Below are 14,428 nucleotides of genomic sequence, written 5' to 3'. Positions count from 1 at the left end.
AGGCACCACCGGCCGAGCCCCCACCCCCGATCCAGTTCCCAGAACAGGCTGAGGGCGCACGTACTGGAAATTGCGGCGTGGTTGTTGAAACTGACCTTGTTGTTGATTCTGCATCTGCCGGCGAGGATGGCCTCCTCCACCTCCCCCAGCGCCTCCCCGCCCCCTTTGATTTCCCTGCATCTTCACCACCGCAGCGTAGGCTTCCTTCCCGTGAGCACGGCACCAGAAATCACGGGAAGCTGAATTGCTTCGATTCCCCTCGAATCACCTCTCGTGGATGAACTGGGTGGCAGTCTGAGGCCTGGAAACGGCGGCTGTCGAAGAGATCCCGCCGGATCCAAACGAGATGTTGGCTACGGGCTAGAACCCTAACCTGGCGAGGACGAGGGGAAGGGATAATCCAGAGTTGTCCATAAAATTCCTCCACCACCTCGTCGCCATCCCGAGCCGGGACCCGCTCGTCAGCTGCTCCTACCACCAACCGCCGCGATTCGTATCCGATGCTGCCATGTGGCGTTGATCCGGCGGCTGGAGGTTGGTCGCGCTCTGCACGTGCTCCTACCGAACCCACCGAGGTCCGACCGTGCGTAGGCGTGAGGAATAGGCGTCGCACCGCGCGCCGCCCCGATCGCTCTCCGTCTCCGCCGAACGTAGGTAGCACCGGCGAGTCCGGCGGGCGAAACATTGTATATTCTAATGAGTAGAACTGATGATAGAGTGAATTTATCGTGAATTTTTCCCTTCCGTTTTGCAATCCTCAGGCGAAACTGTATGATTAGTGTTCTTTTACCATTCCTGTGTTTTTCAATCTGTGATCCGTGGTCACCACACTCCTCCTGATGATTTTGATCATTTTATTATGGAGATACTGATGGCTTGATCGCAAGGCAATAAAAGAAAGTTCAAACTGCTTAACAGAAGGTTCCAGCAAGAGCTAAACTTAGCAACTGTTCGACCTGTGGCGTCAATCTGTGACAGGTCTAAGAACTCAGACTATTGTACATGTACCTCGTCAGCGGTACACAGTCAGTCAGTCAGGAGGGCGTTGTTCCCCTTCAGGGTGACAACCCAGTAAACTACTAAGATGCAGGAGCAGCCGGCCAACCAATTGGAAACGCAACCTAGCCTCCCTGAATTGGACTGAGCCAATGATGATTGTTTAACAGGATAGGTTATGTTATTTAAGATCTGTGGCAAAACACTCCTTTGCAACTAAAAAGATAGTGTACTATCAGGAAAGAAAATCTGCCAGGCCTTGTTTGGCGCCAGAGTATTAGGGCGTGTTTGGTAGACCGGGGGAGCTCAGATTTTCCCTCCCCATCCCACCTTTTGTTAAGAGAAGCTGTTTGTTAGGTCGGCTCGGGCCAACTCCCCAGTGCCCAGCTCATACGAAAAACGGGCGAGAGCCCTGCCGGAGAGCGAAGCTCAAATCGAGCTTCGCTACTCATCCGGGACGACCTCATCCCGCAAAACACTGTTCGGCTCATCCGCGAGACGCCCAGACCCCCACCCGGCGCCTCATTTCCCCCGTCCTCCTCCTCTCAAGTCATCTTTTTTCTCTGTGTCTCCTCTCCCGGCCGTCTTCATCTGCAGTCCGCCGCCCCCAGCCACGGCCGCCGGCCGCCTCCAGCCTCGGCGGCAAGCTACCTCCGGCCACGGCGACCAACCGCCTCCAGCCTCGGCCGCCAACCGCCGCCGGCCTCGGCCGCCGGCCATCGCCGGCGCAAAGACGCCGCCGCCTCCGTGCTCCCGTCTTCATCCGCGGTCCGCCGCCCCCAGCCACGGCCGCCGGCCGCCTCCAGCCTCGGCGGCAAGCCACCTCCAGCCACGGCGCCAACCGTCTTCAGCCTCGGCCGCCAACCGCCGCCAGCCTCGGCCGCCAGCCATCGCCAGCCACGGCTCCATGGACGCAGACTCGGGAAAGAATGGATGCAGGGACCCGATTGCTTTTTCTTTTTTTGTTCGAGGACCTTTGTGTAAAATTTGGACCAAAGAATATCTCAACACATACAAACCAGCCAAACAATATCTCTACTCAGCTGGTATGAGGACAGACGAGCTGCCAAACACAGGCCACAATCTCAGCTCATCATAGCTAAGCTGAGCATGTATAAGGGGAGAGAGAGATTCTCTGTTGACCCGGGCTACCAAACACACCCTTAGTGGGAATTAGCGGGGACAAACCATAGCAAACTCCAAATACCCGCTTATTCTAAATGCATGTTTGGTGCTAGAGTATTGAGCGAGTTTAATCCCCGCTTATCCTCACTTTTTCCCAAATCTTAATGTATTTTTTTCAATCTCCAATACTCTACCCTTACCTAGTGGATTGGGGATGGGGTTTTGCGTGGATTGGGTGACGTTAGGGTTTCACCCAATACTCTAGAGTATTATCCCCCACTAATCCTCACAAACACTCTAGTACCAAACAAGACCTCAGTTGGACAAAATGCATAAGCAGAGTTCTTGGTGACTGCTACGCTGACATGAAAATTCTTAGACTGTATAAAAAAATAGCTTCACCACGACAATCTAGCTATTTGGAGTCAGATAATTTAGTTAAAAATGAGCTCCAAGATTCCATCGGATAAACTAATCCAACAATTAAATATAAACGATAGATTCAAGAATCGAGGGACCAGAGAGACGCAGACTGTTTAGATCCAAGGGACATAATTTACAACGGAGCAGATACCGATGGCGAGCCAATAGATCATGGATTGATTAGTTCCATGACAGACATAACTAAAATATGCAGCAACTTGAATGCTCCATAACTTTTTTGACCAGATGACAGCAGGAGAGCTAGGAAGCATCACTCTGACAGACTACCCAACAAAATCAACATAACCAACCAGCTTCCTTTCTTCCTCATCTGAAATGGCAAGAAAATAGAGGTCAATTAAGAAGTCCCAAGAAGAGATTGTTGCCTTCTATTGCAGCAAGAAGGGGAATGAAGTTAACTGGCTGTTACATCATTAGCAACAGTGTGTAATCAATGACATCATTATCATAGAAGCAGAGTGTGTTTACCTATAAAGTGGGGAAACAAGAAAGGTACATGTGCAATAGTCTGAGTTCTTAGACATGTCATACTTAAAAGGCGTTTGTAACAGCTAATGGCATGGAAAATTCTAACAGGGAAGAAACCAATATGTAAGTAATATCAGGAGATACAATCTAGGCACTTCGCTCAACCAATTAGTTCAAGATGTCCATTTGATAGAATATCAAAGTGCTAGATTGGCATGGTCTTAAAGAAGTGCGTCCCTCGGTCAATTTTTCTAGTACTAGCGTACTAGGTAAGCTTAACTGCAGTTTTCCTTTCTCCCGAGGAAGATCAAGTAATGACTACCACTAGCAACGATGATGGGTGACAACAGACAAGGACAACTAGCAGGAAGACACAACCACAAGAAAACTCTAATTGATGTCAAAACGATTGATAAGAATATTGAATTCATGGAGGATTCTCAGTTCTACAAAGATGAACTGAACCAAATGACTCATATGATGGATTTCTTCTTCCTTTTGGACACACAATATTTGATAGACTTCATCATTCAAAGAGATAAAATGAAATAAAGCATAAGCAGTATACCTCTCTGGAAATAACTACTTGCAGTCTAGACTCTACATCCATCTCTTTGTAGCCTTATTCCTCAAGTCTTGATAACTTTGTCGTCTAGTCTTTTTAAAATCACCATTAGAGGATACAAGCTGCTTCTGCCTACCAACAGAACTTGTTTCTACTTTTGGGTTTAAACAGGTCTCTTTGAACGGGATAGCCGGGCGCAGGTTGCAAGCTGATGATTTTGTTACGGGAAGAGATGTTTTTCGCACTGATACAATAGAGCTTCCTTTGGATTCACAGTTTCCTGGAGTGCCATCGGTAAGATGAACATTGAGCAATTCTCTCGGCGTTACAGGAGACTCAGAATCTGATGATGACGGGCTACTGCTGTTCATATCATATAAAAGATTGTTTGACATCACTGGCAGTTCAGAAGAGACTGTGTTTAAGTTGACAGAAGATGCCCTTTTAGCCCTTGTCAGTTCAACAACCTATTGTCATCAAAGAAACAAAAAATGAGAACTCAGCATTTTACCTTAAGCAGGTAATTTCTAGCTAATGTCTTGGAAGAACAGCTTACCATCTGCTTCAGAGATGACATATCTTTCTTCAGCTTAGATATTACCATATTTTTTCTTTTAAGAATGTCCTGCAACTCTGCGATTCTCTACTTGCAAAAAAGAGAAAATATGTTGTAAGGATATGCCATCTGCAAAGTACCATGGAAGCATCATGATAATACGTACCTTGGCATCAGCATTGCTAGATGTATGTGCAGCTGCAGTTAGTTCTTTTATAATTGCATCTTTCTCTTCACATTCCTTCTGAATGTTATACAACTCTTGTTCTGCCGCCAGGGAAGTTAGCTGGATGAAACTTATCCGTGTCATCAGTAAGAACTTTATGTGTTTAACATTGAGAAATGTTGATGCGGGCAGATGAAATGTACAGATGCATTTGCACAGAAAAATGATGCTCATAAATTACTGCACACATAAATAAGATGTCATCACCGTAGAAAGATGCAGTCTTATTACCTGATTGTCCCCGTTTACATGAGTATCCACTGAGGACACAACACTCCAACAGAAGTCAGAGAGGTCTGACATCCGGCGCTCCTCGTGATCCACAAGACTTACACTAGACCTATCGACTACATCGCTCTTTACATCATCGGTTCGACAGAAATCCTGCATGTTTATCCACCATAAGAAAATATAACTGAGATAAAAGTAACTCAGGCAACTAATCTCTGCAAACACATTCTACCTTTGTCTTCTGAGGAGTAGCAGCAGTTTCTGCTCGAGATGACACACAGCATTTAGCTCCCTCCTCATGTCCTACCTTGTTGCTGCTTACCAACTCAATATTTTCCTTTTCGGCCGAAATGAAACTGTCACACTTGACATATTGCTGGTGCAGGGAGTTCATTTCCCCGAACAGATCATCCAGCTTCTGCTGCATGCTTTGCAGCACCTCATCCTGCAAACAGAAAGCATTACTTTGCCAGCTCACTTGGATCAACATCCTAAACAATATAAATTCTTACTTCCAAAATAAAAATGTTTGACGCTGTAGTGGAACCCAATGATCTATACATAATAAATGGTCTAAACGGGATGAACTTATGCAGGCACCTTTAATATCGCAGGTTAATAATCAATAGTCATTATTATTGAGTATCAATGTAAGATAAGATAAAACGGAGGAGATAAACAGAAGCAAACCCTAAAATGAATCGACCGCTGGAGCTGCTCGATGCGTCGGGCGGCGTGGGATCGGGATGAGGCGGCGGCCACGGTGGCGACCAGGAGGACGCGGTGGAGCGGGCTGAAGAGTTCCCACGCCATCGCCTCTTCCTTCGGGAGGCCGGGCGCGGCCACTTGGGCGGACGCCGCCTCCTCGGCGCCGACGAGGCGGCCCTGGAGCGAGACCCACGCGTGCCGCCGCGGGCTCGCGGGTTCGCGGAACCGGCTCGAGAGGGCGCAGCGGCGCCGGGAGGACGACGAGGACGAGCGCACGGATACGCGGGACGGAGGCGGTTCTGGGGGCGGGGTCGCCTCGCCGGCGGCGGGGGCGGGGGCGGCGACCATGGCGACGAGAGCCGTTTCGATTTGGGCGACTTTTTTTTTGGCTCTGTTTGGGCGCGTCGCTTCGGGACGGTGGATTTCGAAATGCGATATAAACGGACAAAATCTCGGAAGGTTCACCTGGTTTTTTTTTAAGATTCACTGGGCTGTCGTTATTTTACCTGGCCCATATACATTAGCTGATGGGCTAACATGGTCCAGCCCATATAGCAGAAACTGGGCCTATTTTGACGCAACTCTCTCTCTCCCCGGCCGCAGGCAGGCCGATGGAGCAACCGCAAGCAGATCCGGTGGCGTCGGAAGCTGTCGCCGGCGCCGGCGACGACGCGGACGCGTACCGCATCCGGCCGCTCGAGCTCGGGGACATCTCCAAGGGCTTCTGCGACCTCCTCGCGCAGCTCTCCCCCTCCGCGCCGCTCACCGAGGACGCCTACCGCACCCGCTTCGCGGAGCTCGCGCGCCTCGGCGCCGACCACCTCGTCCTCGTTGCGGAGCACGCCGCCACGGGCCGCCTCGCCGCGGCGGGGGCGGTGCTCGTGGAGCGCAAGTTCATCCGCCGCTGCGGCACCGTGGGCCACGTCGAGGACGTGGTGGTGGACGCCGCCGCGCGCGGCCGGGGCCTCGGCGAGCGAGTCGTGCGCCGCCTCGTGGAGCACGCCAGGGGGAGGGGGTGCTACAAGGCCATACTGAACTGCGCCCCGGAGCTCAAGGGGTTCTACGCCAAGGTCGGGTTCCAGGAGAAGAACGTCCAGATGGGGCTCTACTTCTGATCTAGGTCCCCCGCCTTCTCAGATCTCTTCCTGGTGAGATGATGTTTTCTAGTAGCTGTTGCCTGTATCGACGAAATGTGATTGGAATTATTTGTGCTTTTATGGCTTGATGATTTGAACAATTGTCTTGGTTAAAGATTTGCAATATACCAAATTATCAATCCTTGCTGCTTGCATGAACTTGTGATGACTGTGGCTTGCACTGGCGTTGCCGTTTATAGCTAATCACGTCAAAATGTGCCGCACCTTTCTCATTCTGATAAATACAGCTTGACGCAGCTACATTGAGATTTTGTGATCCAAATAATCAGTCTGAGGATTACACATGATTTTCACTTGAAGTGCTAAAATTAATCTTAGAACCTCGCAAAAAAAAGTTATGTTGTAACAACATTTTCACTGCACGTTTGTAATTGTAAAATCAAGAATACAAAATAGGCAACCAAATTATGTCTAACTGTGTTTGGGCATTGGGGCTTGTAAAAAAGGAACGGGCTTAATATTTGACGAGAAGACAAATAATTTTAGCATCTGGTGAACGTGTAACTGTATAAGACATCGTTATTTTGGTGAATGAAGATTATATTTTACCAGAAACTCATGGACGGTTGGTTGAATGTTTAACTGTGGCAAAAATATTAGCACAGGTAGGACTGTAGTTACCCATGTTATTTTTGGTACTGCTCAGAAACAGAAAGTATTGTCTGGCTGTTTAAGATATTTGCATATGTATAGTTGTACCATCAAGATGGGTTACAGATAAATAATTTCTGAAGGTTCTGCAAAATGTGCTGGAGGATGACATGTCCTTCAGTATTTAGAGGAAACTGTGTACTTATTGCTCTAAATATGTTTGGGATACTTCATTCTTTTTCACATTTGCATTTGTTCAATCTTTTTACGATTTTTTCTAATGTGATTGTTTAAAATAATATGCTCAACCAAAATTTTGCAATTCAGCTTTTGGTGACGCGAAATTGTACAGTTTCAATTGCCAGATGGCACGATTCCCCCACAAAAAAAAAACAACTCTGGCCTCCATGTGTTTGAGGATAGTGTTGCTGTGTTAAGGTGGTTGGTGCACAAAATTTGGATGGTGGGAAGAATGCTCACTGCGGCAAAAAGAATAGCACAGGTAGGTCTGTAGTTGCGAAAGTATGGTCTGTCTGTTTAAGATATCTGCATAGGTACAGTTGCAATATGAAGACATGAAGATGGGTTACAGATAAATAGTTTTTAAAGTTTCTGCAAAATTTGTAGAATATGTTTTTCTACGTGTACTTAGTATTTCTAGAAACTGTGTTATTGTTACTTCTTTGTTGCTTTTTTTATTCCTTAATGATTTTTTTCTTAAGGCATTATGATGCGACTATAAAAGAGAATATGCTCATAATTTTTTTTATAGTAATTCAACTTCTACTGATGAAATATTGTATAGTTCGAATTTTGAGATGGCCTTCTACCATCTCTGGCTCTCGGCTTCCCACCCAAAAAAGGGAAACTCTAGTACTCTTTGATTTGGAAGATGGTGTTACTGTTAAGGTGGTTGGTGCACAAAACATGGTATGAATGGCATTTGATCACAAATGGAAAATTTTGATTGTTAAACTTGATGTTTAGAAGATTTAAGGATGGTACACGCATAATAAGTACTCATTTTACCCCTCTTTGTTGGACGTGGCAATTTCTCTGTAACTCTTGTTTCTTTTTGTGAGTGGGTATTGCTTTTTCTGCCAGTGGTGGATACGTACTGCTCCCTTGGCAGGAGTTTAGTATACATGAACCAGCGAGGTGTACTAGATACAAAGTAGTTAAAAGGCTGCTAAGGGCATCATCAAACCTTTGTAACCTTGCATTGGAAGATTCGTAACTTTCAGACAATGTTCAGTTATAACAACCAGATGCAGAAAATATTCAGCCCGTTCCTTCTGGTTGAACGATCAGACCATAATCTATCATTCAGGTTGATCCATGACACTGGAACTAGATTATTTCATGTCTAGAGTAACTTGTTCTTTGATTTTGTCCTCATGGGTCTTTTTGAAGAAAGTGGGTCATATCTTGTTAGATCAGGTTCGAACAAGCATGATGATTGCTATGTTGCATCGTGTTACACTAGTCATAGGTGAGTAGTCGATACTCTTGTAGCTGTTGCCTGTATCGATGAAATGTGATTGGAAGTATTTGTGCATTTATGGTTTGATTTGAACAATTGTCCTGGTTAAAGATTTGCAATCTATCAAAGTAGCAATCCTTGCTGCTTGCATGAACTAGTGATGACTGTAGCTTGCACTGACATTGCCGTTCGTTTATAGCTAATCATGTCAAAATGTGCCGCACTTTTCTCATTCTGATGAATACAGCTTGATGCAGTTACACTGAGATCCAAATAATTGGTCTCATGATTGCATATGATTTTCACTTGAAGTGCTAAAAGTAATCTTAGAACCTCGCGAAAAAGAAGTTATGTTGTAACAATATTTTCACTACATGTTTGTAATTGTAAAATCGAGAATACAAAATAGGTAAAGCAAATTATGTCTAACTGTATTTGGACATTGGAGCTTGTAAAAAAAAAAAAGGAATGGGCTTAATATTTGACGAGAAGGCAAATAATTTTAGCATCTGGTGAACATGTAACTGTGCAAGACATACATGTCAAAAAAAAAAGAGTACAAGACATCATTATTTTGGTGGATGAAGATTATGTTTTACCAGAAAATCATGGACGGTTGGATGAATGTTCACTGCGGCAAAAATATTAGCACAGGTAGGACTGTAGTTAATCTTAAAAATATTTTTGGTCTGCTCAGAAACGGAAAGTATTGTCTGCCTCTTTAAGATATTTGCATAGTTGTAACATCAAGACGGGTTACAGATAAATAATTTCTGAAGGTATCTGCAAAATGTGCTGGAGTATGTATTTCTACATGTCCTTTAGTATTTAGAGGAAACTGTGTACTTATTGCTCTAATTATATTTGGGATGCTTCATTCTTTGTCACACTGCATTTTTTTATCTTTTAATGGTTTTTTCTAATGTGATTATCTAAAATAATATGCTCATCTGAATATTTGCAATTCAGCTTTTGGTGACGAGATATTGTACAGTTTGAATTGCGAAATGACACATTTTCCCCACAAAAAACATCTCTGGCCTCTTTGAGTTTGAGAATAGCGTTAATGTGTTAAGGTGATTGGTGCACAAAATTTGAAATTTCTTGCTATGAACTCTCCATAGTCACTTAAGCTACCAAGTCCTCCTTTATTCATATGGCCCTCTCGATCCCAAATGTGGTATGAATGAAATTTGATCACAAATGGCCAGTTTGGATGTTTACAAGATTTAAGGATGATGCATTCATGCCGAGTACTCATTTATCCCTCCCTTTGGTGAAGGTGGAATTTTCACTGTAATTCTATCTCTTTTTTTGAGTGTGCATAGATTTTTATGCAAGTTGTGGATACATACCGCTCCCTTGGCACAAGTTGTTGTGTACACGAATAAAATAAATTATGAGGCTGCTAAGGGCATCAGCAAACCTTTGTAACGTTGCTTGTATTGGAAGCTTCAGAACTTTCAGACCATGCAATGTTCAGTTACAACAACTCGGTACTGTTACTTCAGATGCAGAAAATATTCAGCCCATTTCTTCTGGTTAAAGTTTTTCTTCTTTTTTTAAGCCATCACCATCTACCGATCATGTTACGGTGAATTAGATTATTCATCTGCAGTAACTTGTTCTTTGATTTTTTGTCCTCAGCTATGCTATGCTGGTGATCTTTTTGAAGAAGGTGGCCATATCTTGTTAGACCAGGGCAGAACAAGGATGATGATTGCCATGTTGTCTTGTGTTGTACTAGTCTCGTGAGTATTCAAAACTCAGAAGGGACAGGTCGAAAGCAAGACGTAATGATATATGGATATTGTACAGTTGACTTGCATTATACCTGTTTGTAGTGGGAAGGGAAAGTTGACAACAGTCTAGGAAGGGTAAGGTGGAACACTGGAACTATGTCTTAGTAGTGCCAAAAACCTCACAGCAACTCCAACGCTGGATGTTAGTGGATCTCAGAATCAGCTTGTGCTGGATTGCTTCTTTTACAATGTTATACACTTATTTTACTGCATTCTGGAAATGGATTAATACAACCAGCTGATGATCTTATTCGTAAATAAGCAATATTGACTTTTGGGAGCCAATAACCCCATTTGGAGAGAGCATCATGTACGCCGCACAGGTGATCAACCTTTTGTCTTTGCCCCACGCCATAAACTTGTAATCTTCTTCCTCAAACTTAGGCTGGTGATCAGGCGGTGGATCATTTTGAAGTTCTCTTTCTGCTGATTGAGCGAGTCCCAGGATGAAATCTGAAACCATGGGGAATCAACTGAGCCATGAATCATTCAGACACATGTGATGAGAGAAAAGAGAAGGGAACTCTGACACAATAGCGCCGCAAGGCAGCCGTTTCTCCATCCAGGACGATGTTTCCATGCCACTTTGAATCTGCACAAGAAAAGTCTGCTTATTTAAGCGTAGCTGATCTATCATTCAGGTTGACCCATGACACAGGAACTGGATTGTTTCATGTCTGCAGTAACTTGTTCTTTGATTTTGTCCTCAACAGTGTTTTTGAAGAAGATGGTCATATCTTGTTATATCAGGTTCCAACAAGGATGATAGCTATGTTGCCTCGTGTTATACTAGTCATGGGTGAGTAGTCAAAACTCTGAAAGGGTCAAGTCGAAAGGAAGTCCTATGATAGATGGATATTCTGCAATTGGCTCACATTATACCTGTTGGTAGTGGGAAGGGAAAGTTGACAACAGGGTAAGGTGGAAGTGGAACACTGGAACTATGTCTGAGCAGTGCCAAAAATCACACAGCAACTCTAACTCTGAATGGCAGTGGATTCCTGAATCAGCTTGTGCTGGATTTCTTCCAAAATAACTACTTCAATTGTTTTGACATGCCAATTACACTTTATCATTATTATTTGTTTTCCTTTTTCTAAGAGTTATGTTGGAGGCACTGCAACTCATCTATATCATATGCGCTCCTCCAGTTCCGAAGAACATATGATGTCATGCAGAATTGAGGTATGTGCTCCTTGCAAGCAAAGACTAAAACACGGCTAACATACATTTGTCCGATACATTTTTCTATTTCAGATTGAATTTGCACGAAGGGCTGCCAATGAAGAAAAACGTGGTGTTTTTTCAGAGAAGAGCACTGGCCAATGAAGAAAAACAGTTGACTTGCATTATACCTGTTAGTAGTGGGAAGGGAAAGTTGACAACAGTCCTAGGAAGGGTAAGGTGGAACAGTGGAACTATGTCTGAGTAGTGCGAAACCTCACAGCAACTCCAACGCTGGATGTTAGTGGACCCCTGAATCATCTTGTGCTGGATTGCTTCTTTTACAATGTTATACTCTTATTTGACTGCAGTCTGAAAATGGATTAATACAACCAGCCGATGATCTTATTCATAAATAAGCGACATTGACTTTTGAGAGCCAACCCCATTTGGAGAGAGCATCATGTACGCCGCACGGGTGCTGAACCTTTTGTCTTCTCCCCACGCCATAAACTTGTAATCTTCTTCCTCAAACTTAGGCCGGTGATCAGGCGGTGGATTTTTTTTTTTTTTTTTTTTTTGAAGTTCTCTTTCTGCTGATTGAGTGAGTCCTAGGATGAAGACTGAAACCATGGGGAATCAACTGAGCTACGAAGCATTCCAACGCATGCAATGAGAGAAAAAAGCAGGGAATTCTAACACAATAGCGCCGCAAGGCAGCCGTTTCTCCATCCAGGACGATGTTTCCATGGTGCTTTGAACCTGCACAAGAAAAGTCCGATTATTTAAGCGTGGCTGTACAAGACATTGTTTTGGTGGATTAAGATAGTTTTTACCAGAAACTCATGGATTGTGGGATGAATGCTTACTGCGGCAAAAAAATAGCACAGGTAGGTATGTAGTTGTGAAAGTATGATCTGGCTGTTCAAGATATCTGCATAAGTACAATTGCAACATGAAGATAGGTTATAGATAAATAGTTTTTAAAGTCTGCAAAATTTGCTATAGAATATGTTTCGATGTGTACTTTAGTATTTGTAGGAAACCATATACTTATTATTTGTAGATATGCTCGCGGTACTTCATTCTTTGTTGCATTACCTTTTTTATTCTTTAATGATTTTTTCTTAAGGGTTGGAAGTTGGGACTGGAAGGGTTGGAAGTTGGGACTTCCAGAGCCAGGCTTTATCTGCTTGTTGTCCCTGTTACACATATTATTTATTTTCTCACGTCATACTTTTTTCAAACGACTCCGTCGCTGAAGATACATTTTTGCACGTTATACTGACTGCACATTATCATGCTTGTGCTATTCAGAAAGAAAAAGGGCTTCTTTGGTTCTCATTATCTCAGAAAGAGTAGCCCTCCTACCATGGAGCACATCAAAGAAGATCGTTCTGCGCAGAATCTACAGACCTTTTCACATGTAGGATCCCCAAGGTTCCACAGCGATTGCAGTAGATTGTATCCCGGAATCATGCGGCGTATGTAGTGGTGGCGACGGCATCTTTTCTACTTTTGTAGGCGCCAACTTTTAACTGGACTCGACTGTTGTAGACTTGCAGTTGTGGTTTGCTCCATCATCCCCGCCCAGCTGCAACGGGGCGACGACCTTGCCGTTTGTTAGCAGTTTGCACCCTTCGTCGAGTCGTATCAAGGCGGTACCATTTATCTATTTGGGACTAAACCTATCGTTATCCGATTACCATCCTTTGTACAGGTGCAATGAGATTATACATCTCCTGCTTAGATCCGGACAGACGAGAACGCACGGGATGAATTATTGGGTCTGATGACAAAGCCTTGACTTAGTAGTTAGCAGTAGCAGAGTACAACATGAAGTACGATTCCTATGAAAAGGGTGGAAGTACATCACCCTCATCTTGTTGCTTAGTTTAGTTGGTTGATCTGCCGCTAAATTAGAACAGCAATATGCTCATGGGCTTAACTATGCTTTCACGAGTAGACGTCTAGACGACCGTATCTAGTACGAACCAGACTGTCGTTTTCCTTTGAATCCATCAATCGAGGATGCCTACTAGGAAATAAAGTTGAGCAGCTCCAGGATTTGCGATTCGGCCGTGCAGTGCTTCAAAAATACGGAATTGCGATGAAGCATTACCTGGTGAAATCCGGAGAACATCTGCTTGCCGGAATCGACGACGATGCCACGCCACGCATCGCCTCTTCCAGGTAAGTTGACGATGATGCTCGTCTCGCCTCCACCGCCCAAGTGATCCGGAGTGCCACACCCTCTCCTCTCCTCTCCTCACCAAAGTCCAAAGTCACAAGTCACACACGATACCGCACGCGGCTTAGTGGCAATGGGCTCATATAAATAGGCCTGGTTTCAAGGGAATGGAGAATTTTGGGTTTTCTCTTTGCACTGGTTGTTGGGAAGGAGAGCTCTCACCAAGATGGACGGTAGCGGTGCATTGTCACATGGATCGTTGACATGGAGTCCCCCATTTTTTCCTCTTCCACCGGTTGCTCTTAATAATTGATTCCTTCCATTCCATGTAGGAGAACGTTACAAATTTCTAGGAGCGCTATGGCATTCCCAATGGTACCTATTAAATGTGCGCCACCAGATCTTATAATTATGGAGCACTGCATGTGTAACTACGGGGCCTCTCTGAAAAATTAAAGGATTCTACACAGAAGTAGTACCCTAACCCGTAAAGCTCAATTTATACACACATAGCTCAATTTACCTTCTTTTACTCTCTAGCGCAATTCCACGAAGAATTTACTCGTGTGGTTCATTTTTCAAGCAATCTACTACTCCATCTGTTCACTATTATAAATTGCTTTGGATATTTCAATATGAATATCTACTACTCCATCTGTTCACTATTATAAATTGCTTTGGATATTTCAATATGAATTACATACCGATCAAAGTTGAACCT

General features: G+C 44.2%; 2 protein-coding genes and 1 long non-coding RNA gene across 4 annotated transcripts; 1 reads left to right on the top strand and 2 right to left on the bottom strand.

Moving 5' to 3' along the window:
- Nucleotides 1-2,583: 2,583 nt before the first annotated feature.
- Nucleotides 2,584-5,821, bottom strand: LOC127302087 (uncharacterized). Its single transcript, XM_051332435.1, has 7 exons — nucleotides 5,302-5,821; nucleotides 4,844-5,056; nucleotides 4,612-4,764; nucleotides 4,321-4,440; nucleotides 4,155-4,241; nucleotides 3,602-4,065; nucleotides 2,584-2,875 (listed from the first exon to the last, which is right to left on the bottom strand). The coding sequence occupies exons 1-6, from the start codon at nucleotides 5,665-5,667 to the stop codon at nucleotides 3,634-3,636; spliced, it is 1,371 nt and encodes a 456-aa protein (XP_051188395.1). The 5' UTR covers nucleotides 5,668-5,821; the 3' UTR covers nucleotides 2,584-2,875; nucleotides 3,602-3,633.
- A 77-nt stretch (nucleotides 5,822-5,898) lies between these two features.
- On the top strand, nucleotides 5,899-10,589 carry LOC127302089 (glucosamine 6-phosphate N-acetyltransferase 1-like). Of its 2 annotated transcripts, none has more exons than XM_051332453.2 (2): nucleotides 5,899-6,439; nucleotides 10,198-10,589. In XM_051332453.2, exon 1 carries the CDS (start codon nucleotides 5,931-5,933, stop codon nucleotides 6,432-6,434), a length of 504 nt encoding a protein of 167 aa, XP_051188413.1. In that variant the 5' UTR covers nucleotides 5,899-5,930; the 3' UTR covers nucleotides 6,435-6,439; nucleotides 10,198-10,589. The 2 variants fall into 2 exon arrangements, with proteins under 2 accessions (XP_051188413.1, XP_051188412.1); XM_051332452.2 differs by having other exon boundaries at nucleotides 5,899-6,467.
- Nucleotides 10,590-11,678: 1,089 nt separating this feature from the next.
- LOC139831100 (uncharacterized) lies at nucleotides 11,679-13,863 on the bottom strand. Its single transcript, XR_011745594.1, has 3 exons — nucleotides 13,639-13,863; nucleotides 12,386-12,450; nucleotides 11,679-12,278 (listed from the first exon to the last, which is right to left on the bottom strand). It is a non-coding gene; the product is annotated as an uncharacterized lncRNA (long non-coding RNA).
- Nucleotides 13,864-14,428: the final 565 nt, after the last annotated feature.

This window comes from Lolium perenne, chromosome 5 (genome assembly GCF_019359855.2).
Source record: "Lolium perenne isolate Kyuss_39 chromosome 5, Kyuss_2.0, whole genome shotgun sequence".
NCBI lineage: Eukaryota > Viridiplantae > Streptophyta > Magnoliopsida > Poales > Poaceae > Lolium > Lolium perenne.
This window is presented reverse-complemented; position numbering and strand designations above follow the sequence as displayed.

Bases quoted from the DNA above. Each gene is read 5' to 3' on its own strand.
- LOC127302089 (XM_051332453.2), top strand. From the start codon at position 5,931: ATGGAGCAACCGCAAGCAGATCCGGTGGCGTCGGAAGCTGTCGCCGGC.
- LOC127302087 (XM_051332435.1), bottom strand. From the start codon at position 5,667: ATGGTCGCCGCCCCCGCCCCCGCCGCCGGCGAGGCGACCCCGCCCCCA. The intron at 4,765-4,843 runs GTAGAATGTGTT...ATAAACATGCAG, and splicing joins CTACTCCTCAGAAGACAAAG to GATTTCTGTCGAACCGATGA. The intron at 4,242-4,320 runs GTACGTATTATC...TTTTGCAAGTAG, and splicing joins CTAGCAATGCTGATGCCAAG to AGAATCGCAGAGTTGCAGGA.